General features: G+C 22.6%; 5 protein-coding genes across 5 annotated transcripts; 3 read left to right on the forward strand and 2 right to left on the reverse strand.

The window, feature by feature from the left end:
- Positions 1 to 190: 190 nt before the first annotated feature.
- Positions 191 to 3605, forward strand: LOC122856217 (facilitated trehalose transporter Tret1-like; the record flags this gene model as incomplete). Its single annotated transcript, XM_044157909.1, has 5 exons — positions 191 to 238; positions 317 to 585; positions 658 to 1692; positions 2223 to 2498; positions 2565 to 3605. Coding segments are annotated over exons 1-5 (2658 nt in total), but the record flags the coding sequence as incomplete, so codon positions are not given.
- A 307-nt stretch (positions 3606 to 3912) lies between these two features.
- LOC122856831 (facilitated trehalose transporter Tret1-like) lies at positions 3913 to 5713 on the forward strand. Its single transcript, XM_044158694.1, has 4 exons — positions 3913 to 4058; positions 4122 to 4381; positions 4547 to 4611; positions 4692 to 5713. Exons 1-4 carry the CDS (start codon positions 4022 to 4024, stop codon positions 5677 to 5679), a joined length of 1350 nt encoding a protein of 449 aa, XP_044014629.1. The 5' UTR covers positions 3913 to 4021; the 3' UTR covers positions 5680 to 5713.
- Positions 5714 to 6687: 974 nt separating this feature from the next.
- LOC122856829 (facilitated trehalose transporter Tret1-like) lies at positions 6688 to 9196 on the forward strand. Its single transcript, XM_044158692.1, has 4 exons — positions 6688 to 6907; positions 7043 to 7302; positions 7395 to 7459; positions 7522 to 9196. Exons 1-4 carry the CDS (start codon positions 6880 to 6882, stop codon positions 8528 to 8530), a joined length of 1362 nt encoding a protein of 453 aa, XP_044014627.1. The 5' UTR covers positions 6688 to 6879; the 3' UTR covers positions 8531 to 9196.
- A 25-nt stretch (positions 9197 to 9221) lies between these two features.
- LOC122856218 lies at positions 9222 to 19234 on the reverse strand. Its single transcript, XM_044157910.1, has 9 exons — positions 19009 to 19234; positions 15894 to 16017; positions 15714 to 15799; positions 14082 to 14177; positions 12867 to 12929; positions 12385 to 12468; positions 10520 to 10775; positions 10103 to 10196; positions 9222 to 9225 (listed from the first exon to the last, which is right to left on the reverse strand). The coding sequence occupies exons 1-9, from the start codon at positions 19081 to 19083 to the stop codon at positions 9222 to 9224; spliced, it is 882 nt and encodes a 293-aa protein (XP_044013845.1). The 5' UTR covers positions 19084 to 19234.
- Positions 19235 to 19542: 308 nt separating this feature from the next.
- On the reverse strand, positions 19543 to 23666 carry LOC122856815 (N-acetylgalactosamine kinase-like). Its single transcript, XM_044158672.1, has 9 exons — positions 23357 to 23666; positions 22875 to 23056; positions 22641 to 22811; positions 22300 to 22510; positions 21447 to 21555; positions 21019 to 21311; positions 20841 to 20955; positions 20534 to 20732; positions 19543 to 20448 (listed from the first exon to the last, which is right to left on the reverse strand). Exons 2-9 carry the CDS (start codon positions 23042 to 23044, stop codon positions 20280 to 20282), a joined length of 1437 nt encoding a protein of 478 aa, XP_044014607.1. The 5' UTR covers positions 23045 to 23056; positions 23357 to 23666; the 3' UTR covers positions 19543 to 20279.
- Positions 23667 to 27985: the final 4319 nt, after the last annotated feature.

Here is a 27985-nt window from a genome sequence, read left to right on the forward strand (position 1 = left end):
GAGAATTTATTCATTGATTGGTGAGAAATATATTGGAGTACATTATTATTTTTTTTATCTCCAACAATAAATAATTATCAAGTAATTCTGTAAGAAATTTTTATTGTTGACAAACAAACCGCGCAAATTTGTTATCTATTTACATAATTTTTGCGGGAATGTTTTAAATAAAAGTTCATCAATATATAAACTTTAAAAATCATGACAAATAAAATTCTTTGGCTGACTGGATTATCAGGTAAAAAAAAAACTAATTTAAAAGCCTCATTATTTATTTATAAGTAATGTATTAATTTAAATTTATGTTAAATTATAGCAACACTTGGTTCAATAGCAAGTGGTACATTTTTTGGTTGGACATCACCAGCATTTTCCTTGTACAAAAATGCAAATGGAACATCATCAATGAAACTTGATGCAATTGAAGAATCAAGAATAACAGCATTGCTATTAATTGGTATTGGTTTTGGTTGTTTAATATTAGCAATATCAGCAAATAAAATTGGAAGAAAATTAACAATGCTAATTGGTGTTATTCCATCATTTTTATCATGGTTAATTATTGCATATGCAACAAATCCTTGGGTAATTTATTAATTTATAAAATTGACTAGTATTATTCATCTTCTATGTTTATATACCTAATTGTATTTTCAGCATTTATATGTATCAAGAACAATTGCGGGTCTTGGTATTGCAACAGCTTATTCAACACTACCAATGTACATTGGTGAAATATCACCTGTTAATATACGTGGATTATTATTATCAGGTTTAAGAATTGCTGGTAAAATTGGTATACTAATTGAATTTTCATGTGCACCATTTTTATCAATAAAAACTGGTGCTTTACTATCAACAATATTTCCAATATTATTTGTATTAACATTAATCTGGCTCCCTGAATCACCGTACTATTTAATACGTCAAAGACATCATGGAAAAGCTAAAAAATCACTTGTTAAATTTCTTGATAAAGATGATGTTAATGATGAATTAACATCTATTGAAAATTCAATTAGTTCAACTGATCGTGATAGTGTTGGTATCAAAGATATTTTATTAAAACCAAATAATAGAAAAGCACTATTTATACCAGTTATGTTATCATTGATTCAACAATTTTCTGGTACACAAGCAATCACATCATATGCACAAGGAATATTTGAAACTGGTTCTCCAGTATTAAAGGCAGAATATTTAACAATAATATTTGGTATTGTTACAGTTTTGGCAACTGTAATTTGTACATTGCTTGTTGATCGAATGGGACGTAGACCTTTGTTGATAACATCAACAATTGGATGTTTCTTGACAACATTATTTGTTGCTATTTATTATCATTTATTAAATAATAAGGTAATTGACTCAACTGATTGGTTGCCAGCTACTGGTATCATTTTAAATACTGCAATGTGGTCAATTGGTCTTGCTGCATTACCACTTGCCATAATGGCTGAAATTTTTCCAATTTCAATTAAAACTATTGGTTGCTCAATTGTTGTTGTTTTTGCAAGTTTTTCATGTGCTTTTGTAGCGTATTTACATAAAATTGTTGATGATACATTTGGCTTGTATACTATATTTTATATTTATGCATTATCAAGTGCACTTGGTACATTTTATATTTATTTTTATGTTCCTGAAACAAAGGGAAAAACATTGCAACAAATTCAAGATGAAATTAATACTGTTAAAAAATGAAAGAAAATTATATTATATTTTTATTTTTTATATTTATTATTAAAAATCTTATTAATAAATTATTTTTGTATTTTTATTATTTTATGATAAATTTAAAAATTTATCTGAAGTATTGTTTGTAATCATTTATCAAGTCTTATATTATAATTTATATATTGACAAATATTATGATCATGAATGAGTGACAAAAGTCACATTGATAAAATTGAAAATATAAAATTATTTGTTTAATCCTCGTGACTATTCGATAATAATCAACGAGTGGTATTGAACTCGTGATGATAAACAAAAAAAAACAAGAGCTGACAGTGTATTTAAGCGGCTTGTGGATACGCGCTAATTTTTTATTAGAAACTTGAAGAGAAGTTTGAATCATAAAATAGTTGTAATGTTTTAAAAAAATTATAAATAAAAAAAATATTTTAAAATGACAAGGATAATGTTATATTTTGGTGCAGTATCTGGTGAGTGTGGAAATCATTATTAATTTTTAACAAGTTAGTTGAATTTTAATTTTATTTTCATTAGCAAATTTGGGAGTTTTATCAAGTGGTTTATTCTTTGGTTGGTTATCACCAGCTTTGTCAAATTATAAACTTGATGATTCACCAATTCCTTCAATAACACCAAATGAAGAATCATCAATTGCTGCATCTTTAACACTTGGTGCTGTTTTGGGTTGTGCTGTTTCTGCAATTCTTTCAAATAAAATTGGAAGAAAATTAACAATGCTTGCAACAATTATTCCAGCAATTATTGGCTGGTTAATAATTATTTATGCAACAAAAACATGGGTATGTAATTTAATTTAAATAATAAAAATAATATATAATTAATTTTATATTAAATATTTATTTTAGCATCTTTGTCTGTCACGTTTTGTATCGGGTTTTGCTGTATCAACTGGATTTGTAACAACACCAATGTACCTGAGTGAAATATCACCACCAAAAATACGTGGTGCATTATTAACTGGTGTACAAATATCATCAAAAGCTGGAATATTAATTGAATATACAATTGGATCATTTGTACCAATAAAATCATGTGCATTAATATCAATGATATTTCCAATATTATTTGGTATAACATTAATATTTGTACCTGAATCACCATATTATTTACTACGCTGGGGACAGCGGGGCTACGCTGAAAAATCATTAATGAAACTTCGTGGTAAAAAAAATGTCAATGATGAATTATGCTTCATTGAAAATTCAGTAATAGCTGATTTAAAAAATAAGGGAGGTTTTAAAGAAATTATAAAAACACAAGGTAATAGAAAAGCACTAATTATATCATTAATGTTAATTCTCATTCAACAATTTACTGGAGCACAAGCAGTCATTGCTTATGTTCAAGAAATTTTACATGAAGGTAAAACACCAATTAATGAAAAATATTTAGTTATTATATTTGGTGGTGTAACTGTTATCAGTACAATAGCATGTTGTTTTTTAGTTGATAAAACTGGAAGAAGACCATTGTTACTTATTTCAAGTATTACTTGTTGTTTATCAATGTCATTACTATCAATTTATTTTTATTTAAAACATAATAATATTATTATTATCAATAATAATACAATAATTGGATGGATACCAACAATTGGTGTTATGACATTTGCTGTATCATTTGCAATTGGATTAGCACCATTACCAATTGCAATTTGTGGTGAATGTTTTCCATTAAAAGTCAAAGAATTAGGCTGTGGTATTTCAATTGTACTATTTATGTGTGGCTCAACATTTATAACTAAAACATATAAAATTATTGAAATTGAAATTGGCTTGTATGGTGCATTTATGATGTATGCAATATGTAGCTTTTTTGGTGCTTTATATATTTTTTTTTTCATTCCAGAAACCAAAGGTAAAACATTACAACAAATACAAATTGACCTGAATACAAAAAAATAGATTTTTTATTATCAATAAATTTTAGTATTAAATTATATTAAAATGTATACGTTAAAATAAGAAATTGCTAAATAATAACAAGTTTTTTAACGAGAAATAAATTAATATTTAAAATTTACAACATAATTTTATAAATAAATAATACAAATACATTATCCAATTAACCTTTTATTTAAAAACTTGTTTTTCTTCTAATTAGTACATTTAAAAATAATTTTTTTTTAGCTAATATTACTGTTATTATATTTATTATTATTATTTAATAAAAATGACCATCTCATTAGTGAAAAATATGATAAAACATTTCAGTATATAATCAAGTTGTTAGCTTGAATGTTTCTTCGCAAAATAAAAGTTAGAAATTTTTTTTTTTTTCTGTGTTTAAATAATAATTAATAATGACAACAAAACTAATGTTATATGCTGCATTGTCAGGTAATAAATAAATAAATTAATATTAATTAAATAAAATAATTTGGTTTTATTTTTTTGCAATAGGTAATTTGGGTATTCTTGCATGTGGACTTTTTCTTGGATGGACATCACCAGCATTTTCATTATATGAAAAAGATAATATTATAAAATTAAGTGGAAATGAAAAGTCAATGATTACATCACTGTTGCCAATTGGTGGTATATTTGGATGTATTTTATCAATTATTTCGACAAATAAAATTGGAAGTAAATGTACAATGCTTGCAACAGTTTTTCCAGTCATAACAAGCTGGCTTATCATTGCATATGCAACAAAATCTTGGGTTTGTTTAATTATTTTATTAAAAAAATAAATTTAATCTAGTTCATCAGGTATAATAAAAAATAAAAAATCTATTATTAATTTTGTTTGATTTTAAGTCATCAACTAGCTATTAGTAACAAAAATAAATAATAAAGTATATAAATATTTTTTAAATTATTTCTAGGAAATTTGTTTGTCAAGATTTCTAGCTGGAGTATCAATTGGTGCTGGATATGTTGCAACTCCAATGTAATCTATCTTTAATTTGCTATAATTTATTTAAATAATTAAGCTTTGTTTTTAATATTTATTTTTAATTAAAATTACAGGTATCTTGGTGAAATATCACCACCAAATATACGTGGTATTGTCTTGACTTGTATTCAAATTGCTGAAAAAACTGGTATATTAATTGAATATTCATATGGACCATTTTTATCAATAAAATATGGTGCATTGATATCTTTATTATTTCCAATATTATTTTTTTTATCATTCATGTGGCTTCCTGATTCACCATATTATTTAATCCGCTGGAATTTACACAAAGATGCTAAAAAATCATTAATTAAATTACGCGGTAATAGAAAAAATATAAATGATGAAATGGAGAGCATTGAAAAATCAATAAATATTGCTGATACAAGTGATGGATCATTTAAAGATATATTATTAGTATCAAATAATAGAAGAGCACTTGTAATATCAATAACATTAGTTGTAATACAACAATTAACTGGTACACAAGTAATAACATCATATGCTGAAATAATATTTGATCAAGCATCAGTTGATATTGAAGGAAAATACTTAACGATAATACTTGGTATTTTAACAATTATTTGTACAATAATATGTGCATTATTTGTTGATAAAAAAGGACGTAGACCATTGTTAATAATATCAAGTATTGGATGTTGTTTATCAATGACATTACTTGGTATTTATTTTAATACTAAATTATTTATAACAATTCATTATTATTTTAATTGGCTACCAGCTATTGGAATTATGTTATTTTCAATATTTTATGCAATTGGTCTTGCATCTTTGCCTTTTACAATGATGGGTGAACTTTTCGCTAACAATATTAAAGCAATTGGTTGTTCAATTGTTATTATCATTGCTAGTTTTTCATTTGCATTTGTTACATTTACATTTCCAATGATTTTAGATCAATTTGGCTTACATGTTGCATTTTATATTTATGCTGTTTCAAGTGGATTTGGTACATTTTATATTTATTTTTATGTACCTGAAACAAAAGCCAAGTCTTTACAACAAATTCAAGATGAGCTACATTCAATTAAATACTAAAATACCATTTAAATATTTTTTTTTTTTCAATACTTGAGCAATTAATTTTTGGTAATGTTTATAATTTTATTTTAAATAATTTTATACGTAAATTTAATATATTTTTTGATAAATTTTTATTGTGTTGTCTTAATCTTTAGTCATTATAAATATATTTATTTTGTATTTTTTTTTTTTTTTTTTTTTTACTAAATATGTTTTTATGATGTCAATGACTTGTGTTGAATTTTTTAAATTAATTTTTTTTCTTTTTCTACATCATTTTGTAAATTATTCTTATCAAGGTCTTTCTCAATTATTTATTTTAAAATTTATTCAAATAATTAAATGTTTTTAGAAATTTTTTAACGACTATTTGATATTATTTTTCTATCCACGAGAGTTTCAAGTATCTTGTTTGAATATTTAACAAAAAAATCATTAATAATAATAGTGAAAAGATCAAATCAGCTTACAAGCAACGTGATCATTTATTTGCACTCTCAGCTTGGGGGAAGAGAAAGATTTACAGCTCAGTCAAATAACATGACAAATAAAAAATTTTAAATTTTATTTATTTTGTAGAAATTGGATTATATGTATATTTTTTTTTTCTAGACTATTGCGACATAATACAAATTTAACAAAAGAAAAATTAATTAAAAAAAAAATAAAATTCTCCAAAAGTTTTTTTTCGTAATTTTTAAATAAAATGCATTAATAATTTTTCCAATGATTTTTATAAAATATAAATAACTAATTCTTTATATAATAATAGATGAAAAAAAAAAGTTGTAATTTTGTTATCATTAAACTATAATTAACTTTTGATAATAATAATCTAAAAAAAAAAAAAAATAGAAATCAACAGGTGATCACGTGAAAACAAAAAGAAATCTTATATATTTATTGTTAAATAAAAAAATATTATCACAACATATATTATTTAAAAAAACCGTTTTATTGTTTAGACATTAATTTAATATAAAATTATTTTAAAAATCGTTATCAATTTTGTTATCAATTTAAATCAAAGTCACAGAGCGTGTAAATAAAATTTACAAAATAATTTATCGTGAGCTATTTAAATATAAAACGATGACACGTGGCTTATAATATTTGAGTCAAGTAATGATAAAGTGGAGTCAACTGAGGAATATATATATATATAAACAATGATTATATATTAAAACGACAAATTGAGAAAATTAACAGTCGAAGATGTATCTCTACGCAGCAGCATTTGCCAGTTAGTGATATATTTTTTTTAATTTTAAAATAAAATAAAATAAAATAAAATAAAATAAAATAAAATAAAATAAATTTATTTATCTATTTATTAATTAATTAATTTATTTATTTTTAATAATTTTTTTTTGTTCAGGCTACCTGGGAATTGTGTCAAGTAGTATTTTTTTTGGATGGAGTTCACCAGTTTTACCATTATATGAATTAAAAGATTCACCATTTCATTTAAATGCCGATGAGGGTGCATGGATCGCATCATTATTTCCAATGGGATGTGCACTTGGTCCAATAACATATCTACTTTTTTCTCATGCTGGAAGAAAAACCCTCTTAATGAGTGCTGCAATACCTTGGATATCAGGATGGATGATTATCGCATTTGCTGCTGCACCATGGGTATTTAAATAAAAAAAAAATATCTTAAATTAATTATCAAAGCAAATAGTTAAAAAAAAATTATTAATTAATGATTTTTAATTTTTATATAGGAACTTTATCTATCGAGATTTGTATCTGGGATTGGAACTGGCATTGCATTTTCAGTGACACCAATGTAAATATATTTATTAATTATTTAAATCATAAAATAAATATTAATTAATTAAAATTAATTAGGTACCTTGGTGAAATATCACCAGCAAAAATACGTGGAATTTTATTAACAATAATAATGATGGCATCTCGATTAGGAATATTATTTGCATATGTTGTATTTCCATTTGTAAAAATTCAAACAAGTGCAATGATATCAATGATGATACCAGTATTATTTGTCATGAGTTTCATATGGCTACCCGAATCTCCATATCATTATATGCGACGTGGAAATCGTGATAATGCCGCTAAATCATTATCAAAAATACGTGGTAAAAAAATTGACATTAATGATGAATTAATAAAAATTGAATCATCAGTTAAATCAGAAATGGCTAATAGTGGTAGTTTTAAAGAAATATTATTTATACCGGGTAATAGAAAATCATTACAAATATGCACAATGCTTGGTTTATTTCAACAGTTATCTGGTAGTCAAGCGATAATGTTGTATACTGAAAAAATATTTGATCAAGCAAATGTTGATATTGAAGGTAAATATTTAGCAATAATACTTGGTGTTATACAAGTTATTTGTACTGGTTTATGTGCTGTTGTTGTTGATCGTCATGGACGTCGTCCATTATTATTATTTTCAACAATTGGATCATTATTATCAACTGGTTCTGTTGCTATTTATTTTAATTTAAAACATGAAAATTATAATACAAGTTCAATTGAATGGCTACCAGCATTTGGTTGTATGATGTATGTTGTATTTTATTCACTTGGTTTAGCTCCATTACCAACTGCAATGATTGGTGAACTTTTTGCAACAAATGTTAAACCACTTGGTTGTGCTATTGTTGTATTTGTTGCTAATTTTACTGGTTTTTTAGTTGGTAAAATGTATCAAGTTGTGTGTGATACAATTGGTACACATTTTGCATTTTGGACATTTACATTTTTTAATATTATTGCTGTGTTTTATATTTATATTTGTGTACCCGAAACTAAGGGGAAAACATTACAAGAAATACAAGATGATCTACATATTAAAGAAATTAAAAATGAGACTGTAAAAATATAAATAATTTTTTATTTTTTATTTCATTTAATATTTATTTTTAAGAATCTCAATAATTATCATAATAAATCTTGTTTTTCTAAAATTTAAAAAACATAATTATAAATTTTTTTTAAAAATATAATTGTTGTTTTTTTTTTAAATTTTTCTTTTAACTTTTATTTATTTAAAAAAAAAATTGTAAATACATATTGATTTTGAATTTAATAGAGGTAAAAGCTTGAATGTTTTAATGGATGATTTATTTCTGTCACAAAAAGCTTTATAAATACAGTGTGTGTGTGTGTGTGTGTGTGTGTTGATTTAATTGAACTTTAAAACCTCAATTTTATTATTTAAAAAAACAAGTGTGTGTGTGTGTGTGTGTGTGTTGATTTAATTGAACTTTAAAACCTCAATTTTATTATTTAAAAAAAATACTATTTTTAGTATTTTTTTTAGTACTAAATTTGATTGAATATTATTTTTATAATAACAATTTATAATTACGTAATTATAATTAACTAAAAGGTTATTTAAATTATAATTAAATTTATAATTTACATATTGTAAATTCATTATTATATGTAAAAAAATCAATAATCCATTTGTCATAATTATCAGTGCTTTTGATCACAAAGCTTGTATTAAATTAATTAAAAATAAATTAATATTAATGAAATAAAAAAATACATTTTATAAATTTAATTTATGGTCACCTTACAATTCACACAAATCCAATTTTTCATTTTAAATTGGCTTATGACGTCATTCGAAGGGTATAGAAACAAAAAAAAAAAAGGTCTAAAAAAAAAGAAATTGCGTCTTCAGCATTTTTTTTTTTTCCATCATCTTGGGTTGCAAAATATTATATCGTCTCTTATTTGATTTGTCAATTTTATCAAAGGGCTTGTCAAAAAGGAAAAATAAAAAAAAAATAAATTGATTATCAGGAAATTCAATTTGCCATCCTCGATTGATTGCTAATAGTTTTGGGGAAAAAAAAAAAATGTATTTCGATTAATTTAAATTGTTTTAAATTTTTTATTTATAATAAATAATATACCTTTTTTTTATTTCGATTTTATTTTGATTTTAAAATTGGTTAAATTGATGATTTTAAATTTATTTTAATTTATTCAGTTTGTCAAGCTGATTTGAAATTGATGTGATTTCTCTACTCGAAATAGAATCATTGGAGATTAGATAAATGTATCAGCATATATTACACTTGCATAATTAAATTTACACGTGGAAAAATTAAATTTTTTTTTAAACTTTTCAAACATTGTTATATACAAATCAAATGAAAAACATACTTATAATAATTTATAATATCAAAAAATTATTAGACATATAACAACTGATAAGAAAAATAATATTTACAACTTTAAATTAAATAATTATTATTTATCAGTACAATTTTATTGATTTATTATTTAAATGTTTTTTTTTTCTTTTTTTTTTTTTCAATGTTTATACAAAATTTTTTACTAATAAAATTTTTTTTTTTTTTCTTTGAAAAATAATCAACAACAACATGGTAATGAAACATATATTTATTTATTAATTTTTTATCAATTTTTATTTATTTGCTTATTTTTATTTAATTTGGCATTTATTGGTGGTATGAGTAAAGAAGGGGTTACAGTCAATTCATTGTCAGACGGCCATCCAGTAGTTGATATTTCTGTTGGAAAAAAATTAGATAAAATAAAGCTTTTCGTCTAAATTTTTTTTTTTAAATTAGATCATTAAAAATGTCAACTTATTTATGTAATAAATTTTAGTAATTAATTTTAAAAAATAACAACGAAAAATTAAACAATTAAAATAAAAAATTGACTTGTTTAGAAATTTTTTTTTTTAATTTTATTCATTTAAAAAAAAGTATAAATAGAATCTTCATTGCAATATGCAAAAATAAGTAATTTTATATTTTTTTAACTGAATAAAATAGCAGTCAAATAATACTATTATTAATTTTTCTTGGTAAAATTATTGGATACATACCCGACTTGCATGTTTGACTTGACGATGGTGTATCGGGAAATTGTACATGTTTTTTCACAGCTTTTTCTCCACTTGTATTTTTTTCAAATGATAATATTGTACGATATGACGTTGAACTTTGTGTTGGTATATTTGTATTTATATTTGTTTTCAGTTCATTTGTTTCATTATGATCAATTGTTGTACAAGGACGACGTGATGACAAACATGATGTTGCTGTTGTTGTTGGTTGCACTGTATAACGTATCACTGGTATCTAATTAAAATAAAAAAATTAATAATACACATTATTACAATTTATTTATAGAAAATAAATAATGCCTTTATATTATTTATGTAAATTATCATTATTTTAGTTTTATATTTTTCATATCAAGTATTGAACAATGATACTTTTTTTAAAATTTATATTTCGATAAATAAAATAATAGAAAATTATTTTTATTGTTTAATATTGTAAATGTGTTGTTTATTATACAATCATTATATAAATTGCTGAAGGTGTTATGAAATTATATACTCAGCTATTGATTTCACAAGCTATATTTGTAACAAAAATATTTTTTATTTCAACTACAAATGATCTTATATACCTATAGGTATTTTATTTCTTTTAATTTGTAAAAATAATGAGGCAAATCGTTTGGCAAAAAGCTATTTAAAAATTTTTTAATTCCTTTTTTTTTTTTATATTCAATAAAAAGACTTATTACTGTACATTTTTTTGTTGTTTTATTTCCACAGCTTAAATATCTATTTATACAAATAATTAGTCTATTGAAAACAAAAATAAAATTTAAAAATAATACTACCGAGTTATTCATACTTTGTTAAATCGAAATATATAAAAATAAAAAAATTAACATTCATAAAAATACTTTATAAGCATTATTTTAAAAATATTAATTTTTTTTTTTCATCTTTCAATTTATTTTAAATAATTTTTTAAGTAAAAAAATAATAAAAATAACAATTTATAAAAATTAATTATGAATAATTTTTTAATTTAATATTTCAAGATATACTTTATAAATGATGAAATAAAAAATTTTATTCACGTTTTATGAAGATGTGAATTGAAGGGAGTTTTTTACGTAAAATAATAATATATATAGTTATATTATATTTTTGTATATAAGCATTGAAACCAGACTTTTATATATCGTGGTGTTGAGACCCACGAGAATATGCGGTTATTCGTGCATGAGCTCTGTTTGGTCTTTTTTTTTTTCTAGTATATAATGCCAAAGGGATTTTGTAGTGAAAAACGTTATATTGCAAGTGGACTGTACTATGATCATATCATACGAAAGCCATCTATTCAGTGTCCATATGCCCTCGGGCAAAAACCAATTATCCTCGTTCCTTGGAAAATCCACTCACTAATTAGTTTAACTTTTTCTTTAATTTCTTCTCATCACAATTTTATTATTTTTACTTTTTTTTTAAATTTATTTATTTTTCTTTAACAATGTTTTATTTATGAATTGTTATTTTAACTTATTTTATTTTTTAAAAAAATGTCTCTTTGAAATATGGACTTTTTAAATTGTATTTTTATTATATCACTTTGTCTTAATCTTTCAACTTGTATTAATTATTAATTTTTATTTATATCTAAATTTTATTTTATCAGTTAAATTAATTTATAAATATTTTTTTCTATTTATATAAAATTTAATTAACTATTTTTAATGTTGCGTAGTTTTTAAATTAGAAAAATTTTTTTAGCGGATTTATACTGATGCATTTGTTTTAAACAATAATAAACAATAAACATTGTTCGGATAAAAAAAGTTATTTAACTTGATATTTTATATAAAAAATGTTTATTAAATTTTGAAATGGTTTTTTAGAAAACTTACTCTATGTTCACAATCATCAGAGGCTGTTCCTCTTCCACTATTATACTCCTGATATTGAGAGATAACACACAAAAGAGAGTAAACCTGTCAACAATATAAAATCCATGTTACATACAAGAATAATAAATAGAGCTTATATTGACCATAAAAAAAAATATATACATTAAAATTCATTACAAAAAAAATTATTTAATGAAAACGTTAACAGACTAATTATTCAATAAAATTTCAAAGTAATTATTTTTATATAAAATAGAATAAAAAACAAAATACTTGACTTGATTTTAATTAGTCGTTTTAAATTACTTTTCCATTACTTTTATTAATAATTATATCTCTAAAGAAAAAATATTAAAAATACATGTTATTTTAAAATTAATTAACAATCTTAATTAATTTATTTTACATAAATTTAAATAATTTTAGAATTTTTTTTTTTGATAAATAAAAATGATATAACGATTAGTGTTTGAGCTACTTACATTAATACACTGAAGAAATAAATTTAGTGTATGAACAAGTGCTGTAATAGGATCGACATGAAACTGTAATACAATGTAGAAAAAAAAATTTACATTATTTTCTCTGTACATAGATATTTTATATACAAAAACTATCGATATTTTTTTTATTATTTTCAAAGTTTTATCACCAGTTATGTAGCTCATAAAAATAATAAATAAAAAGTTTATAAAAATATAAATTGTCACTATTTACACGTGTTATGAATTGTCCATGACATCAGTTTTTTATAAAAACAAATACATTGTTACTCCTAGTATTATTAATAATAATTTAAAAAATAAAAAATTCTATTTAAATATCAAGGTGTTGAAGAATTTTATGGTATAAATTCTCTCACTGTTTTCATAAAATTTAATTGCATTAAATATATATTTTTAGATTTCTATATTAATTGGAATTTTTTCTTCTTTTTTTTATCACCATTTTATTTATTAAATTTTTAATTAATAGGAAAATATAAAAAAACATTTATTCTAGTAGAAATAATTAAAGAAAAAAAAAAAATTTTTGTGATTTTATTAAGAGTTAACGAATTATTTCTGCAAAAATACACTCTAAAATGTTTGAATTTAAAAAACTTTTAGTTTTATATTTATTATTCTGTTTTATGTTTAATTTTGAAATATTTTTTTATAATTAAAAATTCATTTGTCAAAGTACATACTTTCTAAACAATATTTTTTTTTTTCTTTAGAATTATTAATAGTGAATTTTAATGTTATGATTATGTTAACACAATATAACAACCACTCCAAAGAAAAATATGAAAAAATGGTTATAATAAAAAATTTTTCCATTATCTCAAGGGCTTAAAAAAAATATTAAATTTTTTTTTTTTTTTTTTTCATACTTATTTTTTAACTTGCACGCAATAAAGTTTGATGATATAATTTAAATTACTTGGAATATCAGTGATGCATATATTCTATTTATAAATTTTTTTAATTTCAAATATATTTTTCATTTTATAAATTTTAATATAAATTGAATTTTTTATTGTCAATTAATCTTGTAATATTGAAGTGAATTGATTGATCCACATATATATTTTTTTAACAGAAAAAAAAATCTATACTAAAAATGAAAAAAAAAAAAAATATTCAAAATAATAATCTGTCAATTTTTCACTGTCAGATTGAAAAATTAAATAAATTGAATAATTCAAAACTCACCGAGGTAAAAATACATAAATACAATGTATGACTGATGTCAACAAATATTGAAGTAATGACACTGACAATCCAAGGTAATAGAAAATACTTTTGATCCTGAAAAATATGAAAAAAAAATATAAAAATTATCTCAACACAGTAGCAACACATTTATGATAAATGATCTTGGAAAATTACTGTAACAACTTTGTCACTTAAATAAATATTTCAAGAAGTTAAAATTGCATTGTCATGATATTATGAAATTATTTAAATAAGTAATCTTGATATTAAAAAATATTTGTTGAACGTTCTTGGTATAAATATCTTTGAGTGTACCTTGGGATTTGATGCAACACAATTGGCATTCGAAAGCCAGAGAGATATACACATCACCGAGAAGATTTTATTAATATTGTTTACTGAATTTTTGTACAATAATAAAAATGAATATATTATAAAAACAAATAACATATCTACCTGCCATCAAGACATTTTTTTTTATGAAGAAATTATTATTATAAAATAATAAGAATAAATAAAAATCTGGGTCACCTGATGAAAACAAAGGGAAATTTTTTCTTCTCTTTTTTTCTTCATGGGGTTGTAAAAATGATATGAGGAGTATCTTTTTTTTTTTTTTTCTCATAAATTTAACAGACAGATGAATATGAATATGGTAGATTTTGAATGTCTCTTATTTTATTTATTTATTGTTTGATTATAAAGAGAGAGATAGTATTTTTTTTTTGCTTCAATAAGCCACGAAGTAAATTGACTCAATTAATCTAATTTTAATTGTGATCCAAATGTATTTATGAAATATCAGTAGTTTATGAAATTTTTATTTCAAAAGTGATCTAAAAGTTACATAATATCTATAAGCACCAGCTGGTGGACCAAGTACACCCGAGGGTAAATTTCATTTTTTTTTTTTTTTTTTTATGTTAGAGGGGTGGAAAAAAAAATTTACAATAAATATCTAAGGAGAAGAAAGAGAGCAATTTATTCGTGTCGTAAATTTTTTTCTTCTTTTTTAGTATTTTTATTTTTTATTTAACAATTTAAAAAATTTTTTTTTGGTCAAACTGTTTGTTTTATTTTCATTTAAAATGTTACTTTTAATAAAAAAAAAATATAGTTTGTTAGAACTATTCATTAATAAAATAAAATATATAACTAAAAAATTATAAATAAAAAAAAAAAAAACAAAATGATAATTCGAAACAATAAAAATCTCTTCTAATATAGTTTATATTTTAGAAAATTTATTTTTTTTTTTTTATTATCTACAATAAATTCCACAAGGAGTGTATTTAACTGGTGTTTTTCTTTTTTATTTTACGTGTCAAGAAAAGAAGTAAAAAAAAAAAAAAAAAATGGATATAGGGAAGAGGATAATTTAGGTGAAAAGATAAAGAAAAGACAAAAGCCATAAAAATAGAACTATGTGTGTTGGAAAATTGCTTGTTGCTAACGTGGATAAATCTAAAAAAAAAAAAAAGAAAATAAATAAAACTAAAATAATTTAATGACTGTCAATACCAAGTTCAACAATATTATTTTTTTTTTCAACTATTATTACATGACATTAAACCAACACATAGATATTACACATAGTTAAAATTGTTAAAATTGATTAGATCTATTTACCCTTAATAGACCATAAACAAGTAGTATACAGCAAATAACTCCACAGCATGAACATATGAGAAGAATCATATTATATTTCAATGTAACTATAAAATCATAAAAAGAAATAAATTTTTTTTAAAATTTATTTCATCTATTTTTAACGTTTATTAATTAAATTATTTAATAAATATATTTTACCAGGTGATAATCCTTCAGGCTCAAGAAATGATACTGATTTTGGCATCGTCGTGTTGCCAGATAAGTAAAGATGTTCATCTTCAAGTAGCATACTCATCGACGTGGCAACCAGTCCAAAATAAATCTAAAATACATTTAAAAAATTAAATTAATTAAAAATTTTTTAGCTTTTTTAAAATACATATTAAACTATGAAATATTTATTTTTTTTTTTAAATTAGAGTAATGTGTTTACTTGTTTTTTATTTTATTTTTCCAGTGACCCAGTTTAACTCTGACTAATTGTTTATCTGACTAATCAAATAGCAAAATATAAAATGAATTAATATTAATTTAAAAAATCTTGAAAGATAGATATTTTTACGATTTAAAAAAAAAATAATATAACAAGAATTTTAATTTGAAATATATAAAAAATAAAAGAGTTTTCTTTTGGATCTTTTGGATGTATAGCACGATTTAGTCGAGTGAAATAATAAAGTCATGGGATGGATGCTCTGTATATCCATTGAAATAATCGTATCCCTGTTATTTCAGATTCACTAAACCAACCCAATAATCATTTTTTGTACTCCAGTACAAAAAAGAAGAAAATAAAAATAGTTTATACATTTTCTTCAGTTCATTTTCAGAAAAGTATTTTAAGAGTACTCAATAAATATTTCTCACCCAAGAATAAAATATATTAAATAAAGAATAAATTTTCTCACATCAATTTCAATGTTTCCAGTAGATTGGTTGACAAAATCAAGTGTAAAACTACTTGCGGTTGAAATTCAATTGAAATATTATTTATAAAAATATTATACATATCTAATTTTTTTTTTTTTTCTATAAATATCAAATACCTAAGGAAATAATACAAAGTGATTTATAAATTCATGATATTTTTTTATTGTTTTTTTACTCAAATATAACTAAAAATTATTTTTCAATCGAAGATTAAAAATTTTCATATATTTTTAAAAGCTTTTTTCTCTGAAAAAAATTTATTGGATTGCTATTTTTCAAGTATCAAATATTTAAAGATAACGTATTTCTTTTATCGAACAAGATTTTTTTCTTTATTTTAATCGTAAATTTAGTAAAAATAAAAATTTAAATCTAAAAAAAAAATATCTTTTGTTGAAGATTTCAAATGTAGACAAGTGTTGGAAGATATCTTGAGCCTTCAGGACATGTTACATGTGCAATCGATATCATTGCAAAAAAATACACTGATATTGACCTCATTTTTATTCAAACATTTATTCGTAGAATTCATTATTTATCAACAATTCATTGATAAAAAAAAACACACATAAATTGAGGTATAATAAATGCATAGCTACAAACTAAAAATATATTAAATTATTTTATCAACAAATATAATAAATAAATAATTAAAACAAAAATATATTCAAAAAATATTTATAGCTTAAAAATTAAATAAATAAACCATCAATTTTATCAAGTACTTGTAATTTCTGTTAACATCTATACAGAAATAAAAAAATAAAGAAAAAAAAATTGTGTTCATTTGCTGAGAGTTTGTAAATAATGATAATGTAAAAATCTTTGGATTTTTGTCTAGAAAACATAAGTAAAGGGGATCGTTGAAATGGAAGTTAATTGAATCAACTTTATTTATTTGTATATGGGTTTTTTTTTTTTCACCGGACACACGTACAAATTGATATAAAATAAATTTTTCTACAACAACAATTGTTTATTTTTGTCAAAATAAAACATCCCTTATTAAGTTACCCTGATAGATACAAAAACAACATGATATTATGTGTTTTTACACTAAGTGTTATAAAGATTCAATAAACAAACTTGAAGAAATTATTATTTTTCATCTCAATTTACTTTTCTTATTATTGTTTTTTTTTTTTTTTCATTTTGAATCTACGTTTATTGAGTTTGAAAAGAATTTGATGGGTTGTAGTGTCCCTTGAGTATATCACGTGTCACCTGAATTGCGATGGCTTTTATGAATTGTTATGCTCTATTTATGACATAAAAAAAAAAAATAATAATATATAAAAAATAATAAAAATTCACACTCTATTGATTTTCAATATTTAATTTTTATATTTTTAATAAATAAATAAATTATATCTTATTGGGTTAAAAAAAAATATATATATCATTGATTTATTTATTTTTTTTTATTTGTTTATGTACGATTTTTATTTTTAAATCGTTTAATTTTATTTATTTTATTTATTTTTTTTTGTAAAGTATTTCTTCTGGATTTTATATATTTGCAAATATCTGGAAAAAAAAGGTCATTTTATAATACACTTAAAAATATAAAATACATTAATTTTATGTTGCAAGTTTTATGAGATGTACTTATCTTCGATTTGAAATAGTTTTTTATTTTTATTTATATAAAATAAAAATTATTCAGATAAATAAAAATTAAAAAATATATTAATGTTTTTGTTTTATTATTTTTTTATATAAATGTATTTTTGAATGAACAAATAATATTATACTTGAATAAAAAGCTACATGATTTATTTGTTTATATTGTTTTTTTTTGGAGTATTTTTAGTCATAAATGTCAGATGGTAGATGATTAAATTGAAACTTGTCATGGATGTTGGAGAAGACGAATTACTAGCATGTCTTATTTTTATCAAAAACCATCCCCTAAATTTACTATATAGAAATAAGAGTAATGACTGGTGATCATGCAATGATTGCTATTGTTTTGACCTTTTTTTTTTTCTCCAAAACAAAGAAAACAAAGAATAAAAATGATAATAATAAATGAAATTATGATAATAAAAATAAATATATATGAAAAAAAAAAAAAGGATTCTTTTAGCTGAGTAGTTTATTAAATTATTTGGCATAAAAATATCATTTTATATCAATGAGCTACTATTTTAACATACTTCAATTTAATTTGAAATTATTAAAGTTTTTAGGAGATTTTAAAATTACTTAGAAATCATTGATAAAAAAACAAGTTTATTAATTTTTTTTACTAAGAATTTAATCATGTATTTTTTAAGTTATTTTTGTACAATAAAATAGCTAGTTGTTTTTAAAAAAAACTTCATTTGTATTTTGACCTAAGGCTATGGTAAATAATTAAAAACTTATTTAATAAATTTACCCCAGTGTAAATAGCACAAGCAAAACTTCCACGTCGAACAGATCGCCAACAGCAGCAGGTATTCATGATTGCCATGCCGCGAGCACATGGATTGTCATCTATCAAGTTTCACTGGATTTTCATTCATCAGTCAGAACAATCAACAACTTAATTTCAACTCAAATATCACTACTAACAATTTTTAAAAAAAGAATTATATAAAAAAATGAGTAAAATATTCAAAAAAAAAAAACACAACTTGAGACAAATAATTTTGTTAATTATTTAATTTAAAATGCAATAATGGTTTTTATTTTTAAATTTTTATATTTTTATTTATAGATGGAAGGTGAGTATCACCCCTCGTGAGGGTGGCTTACTACCAACTGACTGTTCAACTCAAAGGATCCGTTAAACCACGGATCTGTTTTTTTTTTTAAACAAAAAACGCATGCGCCTTTTTTTTATTATAAATTTAGTATCTGTTTTATTAATTACAAATAAAAATTTTAAATTACATCTAATTCTTTTCTTTTTTTTTTCATAAAAATTTGCTTTCCAAAAAAATTTAATTTACTTTTTGTATAATAAAATATAAACAAAGAACAACGATAAAGAAAAAAAACCATAAAAAAAAAGAATCAGTATGCTGAACACCCGTCGTGTTTGTACAAAAACTTTCAAAGTGACAGTGGCAATAAAAATAAACTTTGAAATAAAAAAAGAAACATCCACGAAATGTTTAAAAAAAAAAAAATGATAATTTTGAATCAAAAATACAAAAAAAAAAAAATAAATAAAACGGCTCCAAACAATTTCGAATTAAAAAATATGCCTTGGCCAAAGTTAATGTATAACATCTTGTGTAACACCACAAGGGATTTCCGTCACAAAGACGGATTATAACTTTTGTAATGAAGTTTATTTTATATACATCACAAGTATATATACATAATGGAAAAACATTTGATATTCACAAAATACTCATGCATATTATTTTTAAATAAACTTTATATAACAAACTTTATAAATTTCTTAATACATGTATTTAATTAGCAACTTTAACCCAGTAATTAATATCAAAACCTCCAATAAATTAAAATAATAATTATTCATCAAGAAGCCTTACTTAAAACATCAATCTAAATTAATAAATTTTCTCATGAAAAATATTAAAACAATTTAAAACTTTTATCTATTCTTCTAAATGACTCAATTAATAATGAGTAAAATATATTTATTTATTTATAATATTTAAAAACAATTAATATACAAATTTTTAATTATAATTATTAATTTAAATAAATTGATGCACCCATTCCTGGTTGAGTTGGAAATACCAATGTATCCATATTATAATCATCATTTAAATTAAATTCGACTTTTAATTTATTTTTTATATCAAATAAAAAATTATGTAATTTATCTTTTGTTGTTAATGCAATAACACATCCACCCCATCTTTAAAAAAAATATATATATATTTGTTTACTACATTTATTATTAATTTAAAAGTTTTTTTTAATAAAGTTTAAATAATGCTTACCCAGCACCGGTCAATCTGGCACCAGCTGCACCACAATCAATTGCAAGATCAACGACCCTATCAATTCTTTCTGTACTACAATCAAATAGATTTTTAAGGCTTTTGTGACTTTGATTCATCAATTCACCCAATTGATTTATCTGATTATTGCATTCTTTATCCATGCAAACATTCTGAAATTCCATTACTCTCAATGCCTCTGAAATATTTTTAAATGAATTTATTGAACAAGTTGATTGAAATATTTCTTTTTTCATTGAATTTATTTATTTTTTTTTTTAATTCTATTTTTATTATATTTTTATACCATCAAAAACGTGTTGAGCTCTTTGACCAACAGCAAATAAACGTTTATCATTTTGTTCAACTTTAACTGATGAATCTTGTAATTTTTGTACTGTAACTTTCATAACATCACAAATCTAATTGAAAAGAATAAAAATTAATTAACATTTTTAGTTGTTTTTATTTAAATATAAAATTACCTCATTGATGTCATAAGTTTTAAGACTGCTTGCAGCAATTTTCGACATTTGTTTGAGATCTTTGTCAAGTTGTTTTTGTATGTCATAAAGAGTATTAATATTATTCCATGGTTTATCATATTTAACTGCAATAATTTTAGCAGCAAGTTTACACTCAGTAACACGATTATTGTAGTTATTACATTGTGCTTTATTGTGTCTTTCAATTGTGTCAATAATAATAAATACAGAATCATGGGGAAGTTTAACATCAGTTGTTCTTAAAGGATTAAATTCTATTAATTCAGCAGTACCTTTGACATAAAATCAATAAAATATGGTGTTAAAATTAAATCACCAATCTTGGATTTACGATTATTTTTTTTTTGTTATCAATCGTGAAAATTTTGATTGAAGAGTTATAAAAATAAAATAAAATATAAATTTACCTTCTTTTCCTAAAAAGGCTATTGCATGATCCATAGCTCCACCCTCAGTTCCAATGAGTCGTTCACTCTTGGCACTTCGTTCAACCAACACATCTCTTGGCATCCAGAGCTAAAAAAAAAAAAACGAATAATATTCAATTAATTTTTCAAATTAATTGCCTCCAATTTAAAAAAATTAGAACTAATTAAAATTAAAGATATACAAATGCTTTGATGATTAATAACTAAAGATTATAATTTGCAATGGCTTTTTATATTTAGATAATAATTCACCTAGATAATCCAAGTCAATGAACCAACAAACGTCTGTTCTAATTTATAATATCCGAAATACAAATAATAAATGTAAATAGTTATCTAAGTATAAAGTTGAACATTCTGATAAATCATTGTGTTTATTTATTTCGCAAATATCAAACAGACAATTTCTATGAAAATATTTCTCATACAAATATTTTATTATATTAAATTTTCCTCCTATTGTGAATAAATAATTACTGATGATAATTCATCGTTATTATAGTTTAATAAAATAATAAATAATATTTGTTGTATAACATCAACATAATTTTTGTGTATATACATGAATTTTTTCCCTCTTTATATAAACTTTCCGATGACCTTAAAACTTTCTCTGCTAAATCCTTTGGCAACATCCAATTCCATCATCATTACGAAACTTAATATTTTTATTATATTTTTTTTATCATAACTTTTTAACTTGTATTATATTTTTTTTTTCTCATTATATTATTATACCAAGAGTCATCCTTGAGTGACAACACGTACAAAACTTTTTTAACAATATTATCGTGTTGCTTTTTTATTTATATATTTTTTTTTTATTGATTACCTCGTGTGATACAGTTGCAGCAAGAACTCCAGATGAAACTAAAGCACTGGAACTTGATAATCCAGCTGCTGGTGGTATTGTACCCCAAACAACAGCTGCTAATGATTTATTAATTTCTTTTGATAAGTTTGAAACTTCCAATAGACCACCAACAACACCACAAAGAAAATATTTCCACCAATGGGGTATTTTTTCTGATTCAATTTCTTCTCTGTTGTTAAATAAAAATCATGTTATTTTTGTTTTTTTTTTCTTTTAACGATTAGTAATTATTAATTCTTGACAAACTTGTTTTTTTTTTTTTATAAAAAACAAGTATTTAAATTATTTATTCTGTTTACCTGCTTTTGCTCAATGAATATCCATAAAATTTTGAATATTTTTCATCAATATTTGTTACATGAATCCCACAAGATACATCGTTACCAACTGCAATTAGTATATCATGTTCAATTGCCATTGGACAAACTGGATAACCAGAATAATCAATATGTTCTCCAATTAAATTTACACTGTAAAAATTATTATTTTAATTATTTTTTTATGAATAGAAATTTATTTTCATGTCTCATTACCGTCCAGGTACACGAACGAAAAAATTTGGCTTTTTTTTATACTCCATTTCATAGAAATTCGAAATTTTTTTCAAACGTTGATTCATGAAATCATTTGGCTTCAAAATTGGAACAAAATTATTGTTTTTGTTATATATTGGTAAATATTGATCAACTTTTATATCAGTCATTTTTGTTATTAACTGAAAAATAAAATTTATAAATATTATAATTATTTTTATCAAGGATAAATAATTTATTTATATTATTAAGTGCAAAAAAAAAATGCATGAGTGCATTGAATTGATAAATTAAATTTTATCAGTAAAAAAGTCGTTAAATATTTATTAGCTTGTTTTTTTTTTAACACTTGATGACGACATTGGTTAATAATGTAAACAAATTAAATTTTAAAACAATAAATACTTGAAAAATTAAGATAAAAATATAATTAAATAATTTAAAGGTATATTTTAAAAAATAATATATTACATAGTACTTACAAAGTGGTTATTTGTGTAATAGATTCGTCAGACAAATGGAAATAGAGAAACTTTAATTGATAACAATGCTTATCAAATTGACGTATGTATTGTTTGTTATTATTTGCGAGTGTCAACTTTAGCAGAACTGTCATCAGAAAGCCACGAACAAGACTGATGATCAGCTGATGTTTCTTTTGTTTTTATTATTATATGAGAAGATTGTTGGGGCCGGCTTGTCTTTCTCCATTTACCAGTGACAACTGGTTTAATATTTAAATAAATGTGTTAAGGAGATTACGCAATCTTTGTGTACGATTAACTTCAACAGTGTTTATTTATTTATTTATTTATTATGATTATTATTGATGTGATGTTGAATTGTGAAAAGTTTATTTCTTTATCGACAGTTGGAATTTTGACACCTAGTTTGTCGGTAAAAAAGTCAAATAAATATAAATTTTAAAAAACAATTAATTTTTAAAATTTCGATTTAATAAACAAGTTAGTTTTAAATTATAATTTACTCATTATAATTTAATTTTTATATTATTTTTTTGCCTAAAAAAAAAAATATAGATAAATTTTTTATAATCAAATCTATAATTCAATCATATTTTAAAATCGAAAAATTATAGTAAATTAAATAATAACAAACAGATATATATTGTTCAAGAATATTTTTTTATTTTTTTTCAATTGTTTCATTTAAATAATTTTTACATTTATAATGTTTTTACAAAAAATTTTCTTCACAAAGTCAGCTTCTTTACTCGGTATACATATTTAATTGTTTTGATATTATTTTATTTTTATTTGTATTTTTTATACATTTAAATTTATTCATTTGAATTACGTTGATTACTGTGTATTTAAAAGAATATGTAACAACAACAGATAAGACTAAAGGATCAACAAACCTAATAATTCATCTCATTGATTTGAAGAATTAATGGTCTCATCAAAATAACACTTATATTATTTTCGGTACACGTAAGTTATTGAATATTTATCTTTTAAAATGATTATTTTTATAGACAATGAAACAGTCAAAGAAATAAAGAAATTGAAACAACAAAAAAATAAAGGTAAATCAACACCCGTAAATTTCCATGTTACTTCTGAAAAAAATGTTACCGTAAGTCATAGCTTTTATTATATATAAAAATAAATATAGTATGTAAAAATAAAATAATAGGTTGGATGCAAAGTCAAAAAACCCATACATGACTCCACATGGTCTGTTATTCAGCGTTCCAAATTTTTTAATAACTCGAACCAATTTTCAAATGGAAAATTGCTTCATACATATTTCAAGTGCAAGAAAAACGGTGGATGATGGAAAGTGGTTTCGTGAGATTGACTCAAACCACACCAAAAAAGAAGGTAAATTTATTTTTATTCATTATTTTATATATTATATTTTTATGCCAATAATTATATAAAAAATAAAAGCGCAAGATTCGGTTTCTTGATAAATTTAAAAAATTATAAAAATATATTTGATTTTGAAAATTTTTTATAATTTTTAAAATATATCAAAACACTGAATCTTCCACTTTTATTTTTTAGATAAGGTCAAAAAATTGCAACTCAAACTGAAGTAATGATATCTACAAACGTTATACCAGACAACCAAATTAATTACTTCAGCCAATATTTATCATTGACCAATCATTAACATTTATCAATCAGTGACCAATGGAAGGAATTGGATTGGATATTTTCAATAGAGTGTAAGTTACATTTAGAAATAGGAAAACCAAAAAAATTTATAAAAATATTTTATAATATAAAATTGGTAATGATAATAATTTATTAAAAAATTTACCTTCTATTTTGCTGTGGTTTGAGTAAATTTCACAAAACCACTTTTCATCATCCGCCGTTTTTTTTTGCACTCAAAATATTTGTCAAATAATTTTTGGTAAAGACTCACCAGCAATAACATTGTTTTGATTTTCCTTCATTTTTTTTGTCTTTCAATTTCTTTATGGCCATATCTTTGACTGGTTGATAAACTTTTTCATACCAACCAATCAAATGAACTATGAAGTTTGTTGATTCCTTAGTTTTATCTGTTGTTATATTACATATTCTTTTAAACACAACGTTGCATTAAAAGTTGAATACTATTTTTTTCTTTTGTACCCAAACTTATAGTATAAAACAATAGATTTATTTCCAATTCTGAAATTCAATAAATCACATTAATTAATTTGAGTTGAAAAAAATCAAAAATAAGTCAGAAAAGCTAATTAGAAATTAATATTCACTTACCAAAGTTGGTCTAATTTTTCTGCGATCCCCATGACATCACCAAACTCGAAAAAATAAATAATAAAAAGCTTCTATTTATTATTAATTTTTTTTTACAATTAATTGATGATGAATATTCAATGAATATCCAAATGATATTGAAGTAATTTTTCTTCCCATTCACATTATGACACAGAATGTTTACTGACAGCTTATAATATCGTTAAAAAATAAAATTTTTTATTTTTTGATAACAACTATTGTTTGATGTGTGCTTCATGAGGCTTGATGGATGACTGTCTTGTTGTGCTTTCACCTCAGGCCAACCGAAATTTTCCTTATCTATGAGTCATAGACTATGACAAATAGGTGTTTTTTTTATTTTTTCATCAAATTTTATCTTGCCACAAATGAATATTTTCTAATATACTCAAATAGAAATGACGTGTCAACTGGCTTATTAATTGTTACTGGATACTTTGTACACGAGATGATGAAATTTTCCATCCATGAAATTTTGATATTTTTGACTTCTCCATCGCAATTGCCAGTGACATGTGTAATTTTTTTACTTGGCAAATCAATTTATGTAGACAAATAATGAAATTTCTGAAAAAATAAATATATACATATATAGATAAATAAATATGATAATTGCTATTTTGATAAATTATTATAAAATCAAATTTTATTGTACCTTAATTGATTGGCTAATGCCGTTTAGTCTAGCAGACTATTGAACAGTGATAGATGCTCCATTTTAGCCAGCAGCCAGCAAATGTCCATTGATGAGTTAGTTTTATTGCCAGCGATTCTTGTAAATTGTCAACAGGTACAAATTTCCATGTTGAGATATTGATTTTAACTTTTATTTTTACTACAAAAAAATATGTACCAAATCGCTGCCAAAAAAACTAACTCATCAACTCAATCACTTTAATAAATATCTATCAAACAATATATATTAATTTGAATATATGTATATACAAATTAATTTTAAACAACACTTGACACTTTTGGTGACTTGGTCAGGTGGTTGTTAGCAGTTGTATTTGGTTGAACCATGAAGGCTAGAGGACTAGGCCTCTAGCCTTCATGGGCTGTACTGATCAACTGATGTTCTCCAACGCTCTAATGTTCGGCCAAAATTTGTTGAATTATTATTATTAAACTATCATTCGATGTGTCCTTATAAGGCTTGGTAGACGACTATTGGTGCTTTTTCTTTATCTATGATACATAGGTTTTTTATTTTTTCTTTTTTTTCGTTATCAGTATTCAGTAGTTGAAACGAAACATGAATCATGTATACCCTTATGACCATTGTCATTTATTGTTATAGTATTAAAATATTAAAATATTTTTTTTTTAAATTATTAATATTTTTTATAAATAAATTATTTAAAATAATATTAATAAATATTAAATTATATGATCAAACTTTTTGTATTATTAATGCATGATATTAATTTATATATATTTTTTTCTGTTTTTGAAATTCATCAATTAACTCTAGAACGAAAAAGAAAACGAGCAATTTTTTAAATTAATTATATAGTCTTTTGTTTTGGATTTTTTATATCCTCAGGTCAACCAAAAATACATCTTTTATTTATTTATAATAAAGAGGTTTTTTTTTTCTTTTTTTTTCATTATCAGTAGTTGAAACGAAGCATGAATCATGTATGACTTACATTTTCATCTAATTTTATAATGTTAATATTTAAATAATGATTAGCTGGGTATAGATTTTATTATTTTTTATATTATATATTATCCGGTAATATTAAAATAATAAAAGAATTAAAAATAATTGTCTCGATATTGTTGCTAAATTTTTTTTTATCATTTTAAAAATTATAATTGGTCAAATTCTAAATTAGATGCATTAATTAATGTTGGAATATTTCCATATATTGAAAAACTTCCAAATAATGGTATTTAAATTCATTGTAATTTATTATTTTATACAAATTAATTAAAAAAAAAAATATTCTACTTGTTGATACTTTTGGTGACTTGATTTGAAAAGTTAATTTCTTTACCGACAATTGAAAATTGATATAGTTTTGATTTTCACCACCAAGCCACTGTCAGCCATTACGTGCAGCGCTAGTTTTTTTTAAATTCTAGTAGTTTATCTTTTCGAGTGATCTTTATCACAAGATGGCCGCTGAGTTGGCAACACTGATTACGCGGCAAAGAACGGCACAGCTTTTGCTCCGACGCTGTGATATATTTACCTGATTTTACCTGTGTTAAAGAGTCAATCGAATCAATATTTTATATTAATTGAATTAAGAAAATTGTGCTAAAAAAAACAATATATTTATTTACTGTTAAGTGTGTATTGATTGATAAATAAAAGCATCTTAAAAATTGCCAAAAATC

The sequence above is a fragment of the Aphidius gifuensis genome, linkage group LG5 (assembly GCF_014905175.1).
Source record: "Aphidius gifuensis isolate YNYX2018 linkage group LG5, ASM1490517v1, whole genome shotgun sequence".
In the NCBI taxonomy this organism is placed as follows: Eukaryota; Metazoa; Arthropoda; class Insecta; order Hymenoptera; family Braconidae; genus Aphidius; species Aphidius gifuensis.

What these genes read in the sequence shown, in the direction of transcription:
- LOC122856831 (XM_044158694.1), top strand. Translation starts at nt 4,022, where the DNA reads ATGACAACAAAACTAATGTTATATGCTGCATTGTCAG. An exon ending in CATATGCAACAAAATCTTGG is followed by an intron (nt 4,382 to 4,546) that starts GTTTGTTTAATT and finishes AATTATTTCTAG; the next exon opens with GAAATTTGTTTGTCAAGATT. An exon ending in GGATATGTTGCAACTCCAAT is followed by an intron (nt 4,612 to 4,691) that starts GTAATCTATCTT and finishes TTAAAATTACAG; the next exon opens with GTATCTTGGTGAAATATCAC.
- LOC122856218 (XM_044157910.1), bottom strand. Translation starts at nt 19,083, where the DNA reads ATGGCAATCATGAATACCTGCTGCTGTTGGCGATCTGTTCGACGTGGA. An exon ending in TATTTCTTCAGTGTATTAAT is followed by an intron (nt 12,469 to 12,866) that starts GTAAGTAGCTCA and finishes TATTGTTGACAG; the next exon opens with GTTTACTCTCTTTTGTGTGT. An exon ending in AAGTCAAACATGCAAGTCGG is followed by an intron (nt 10,197 to 10,519) that starts GTATGTATCCAA and finishes TTTTTCCAACAG; the next exon opens with AAATATCAACTACTGGATGG.
- LOC122856815 (XM_044158672.1), bottom strand. Translation starts at nt 23,044, where the DNA reads ATGACTGATATAAAAGTTGATCAATATTTACCAATATATAACAAAAAC. An exon ending in TTCGTTCGTGTACCTGGACG is followed by an intron (nt 22,812 to 22,874) that starts GTAATGAGACAT and finishes TAATTTTTACAG; the next exon opens with TGTAAATTTAATTGGAGAAC. An exon ending in TATTCATTGAGCAAAAGCAG is followed by an intron (nt 22,511 to 22,640) that starts GTAAACAGAATA and finishes ATTTAACAACAG; the next exon opens with AGAAGAAATTGAATCAGAAA.
- LOC122856829 (XM_044158692.1), top strand. Translation starts at nt 6,880, where the DNA reads ATGTATCTCTACGCAGCAGCATTTGCCA. An exon ending in CTACGCAGCAGCATTTGCCA is followed by an intron (nt 6,908 to 7,042) that starts GTTAGTGATATA and finishes TTTTTTGTTCAG; the next exon opens with GCTACCTGGGAATTGTGTCA. An exon ending in GCATTTTCAGTGACACCAAT is followed by an intron (nt 7,460 to 7,521) that starts GTAAATATATTT and finishes AAAATTAATTAG; the next exon opens with GTACCTTGGTGAAATATCAC.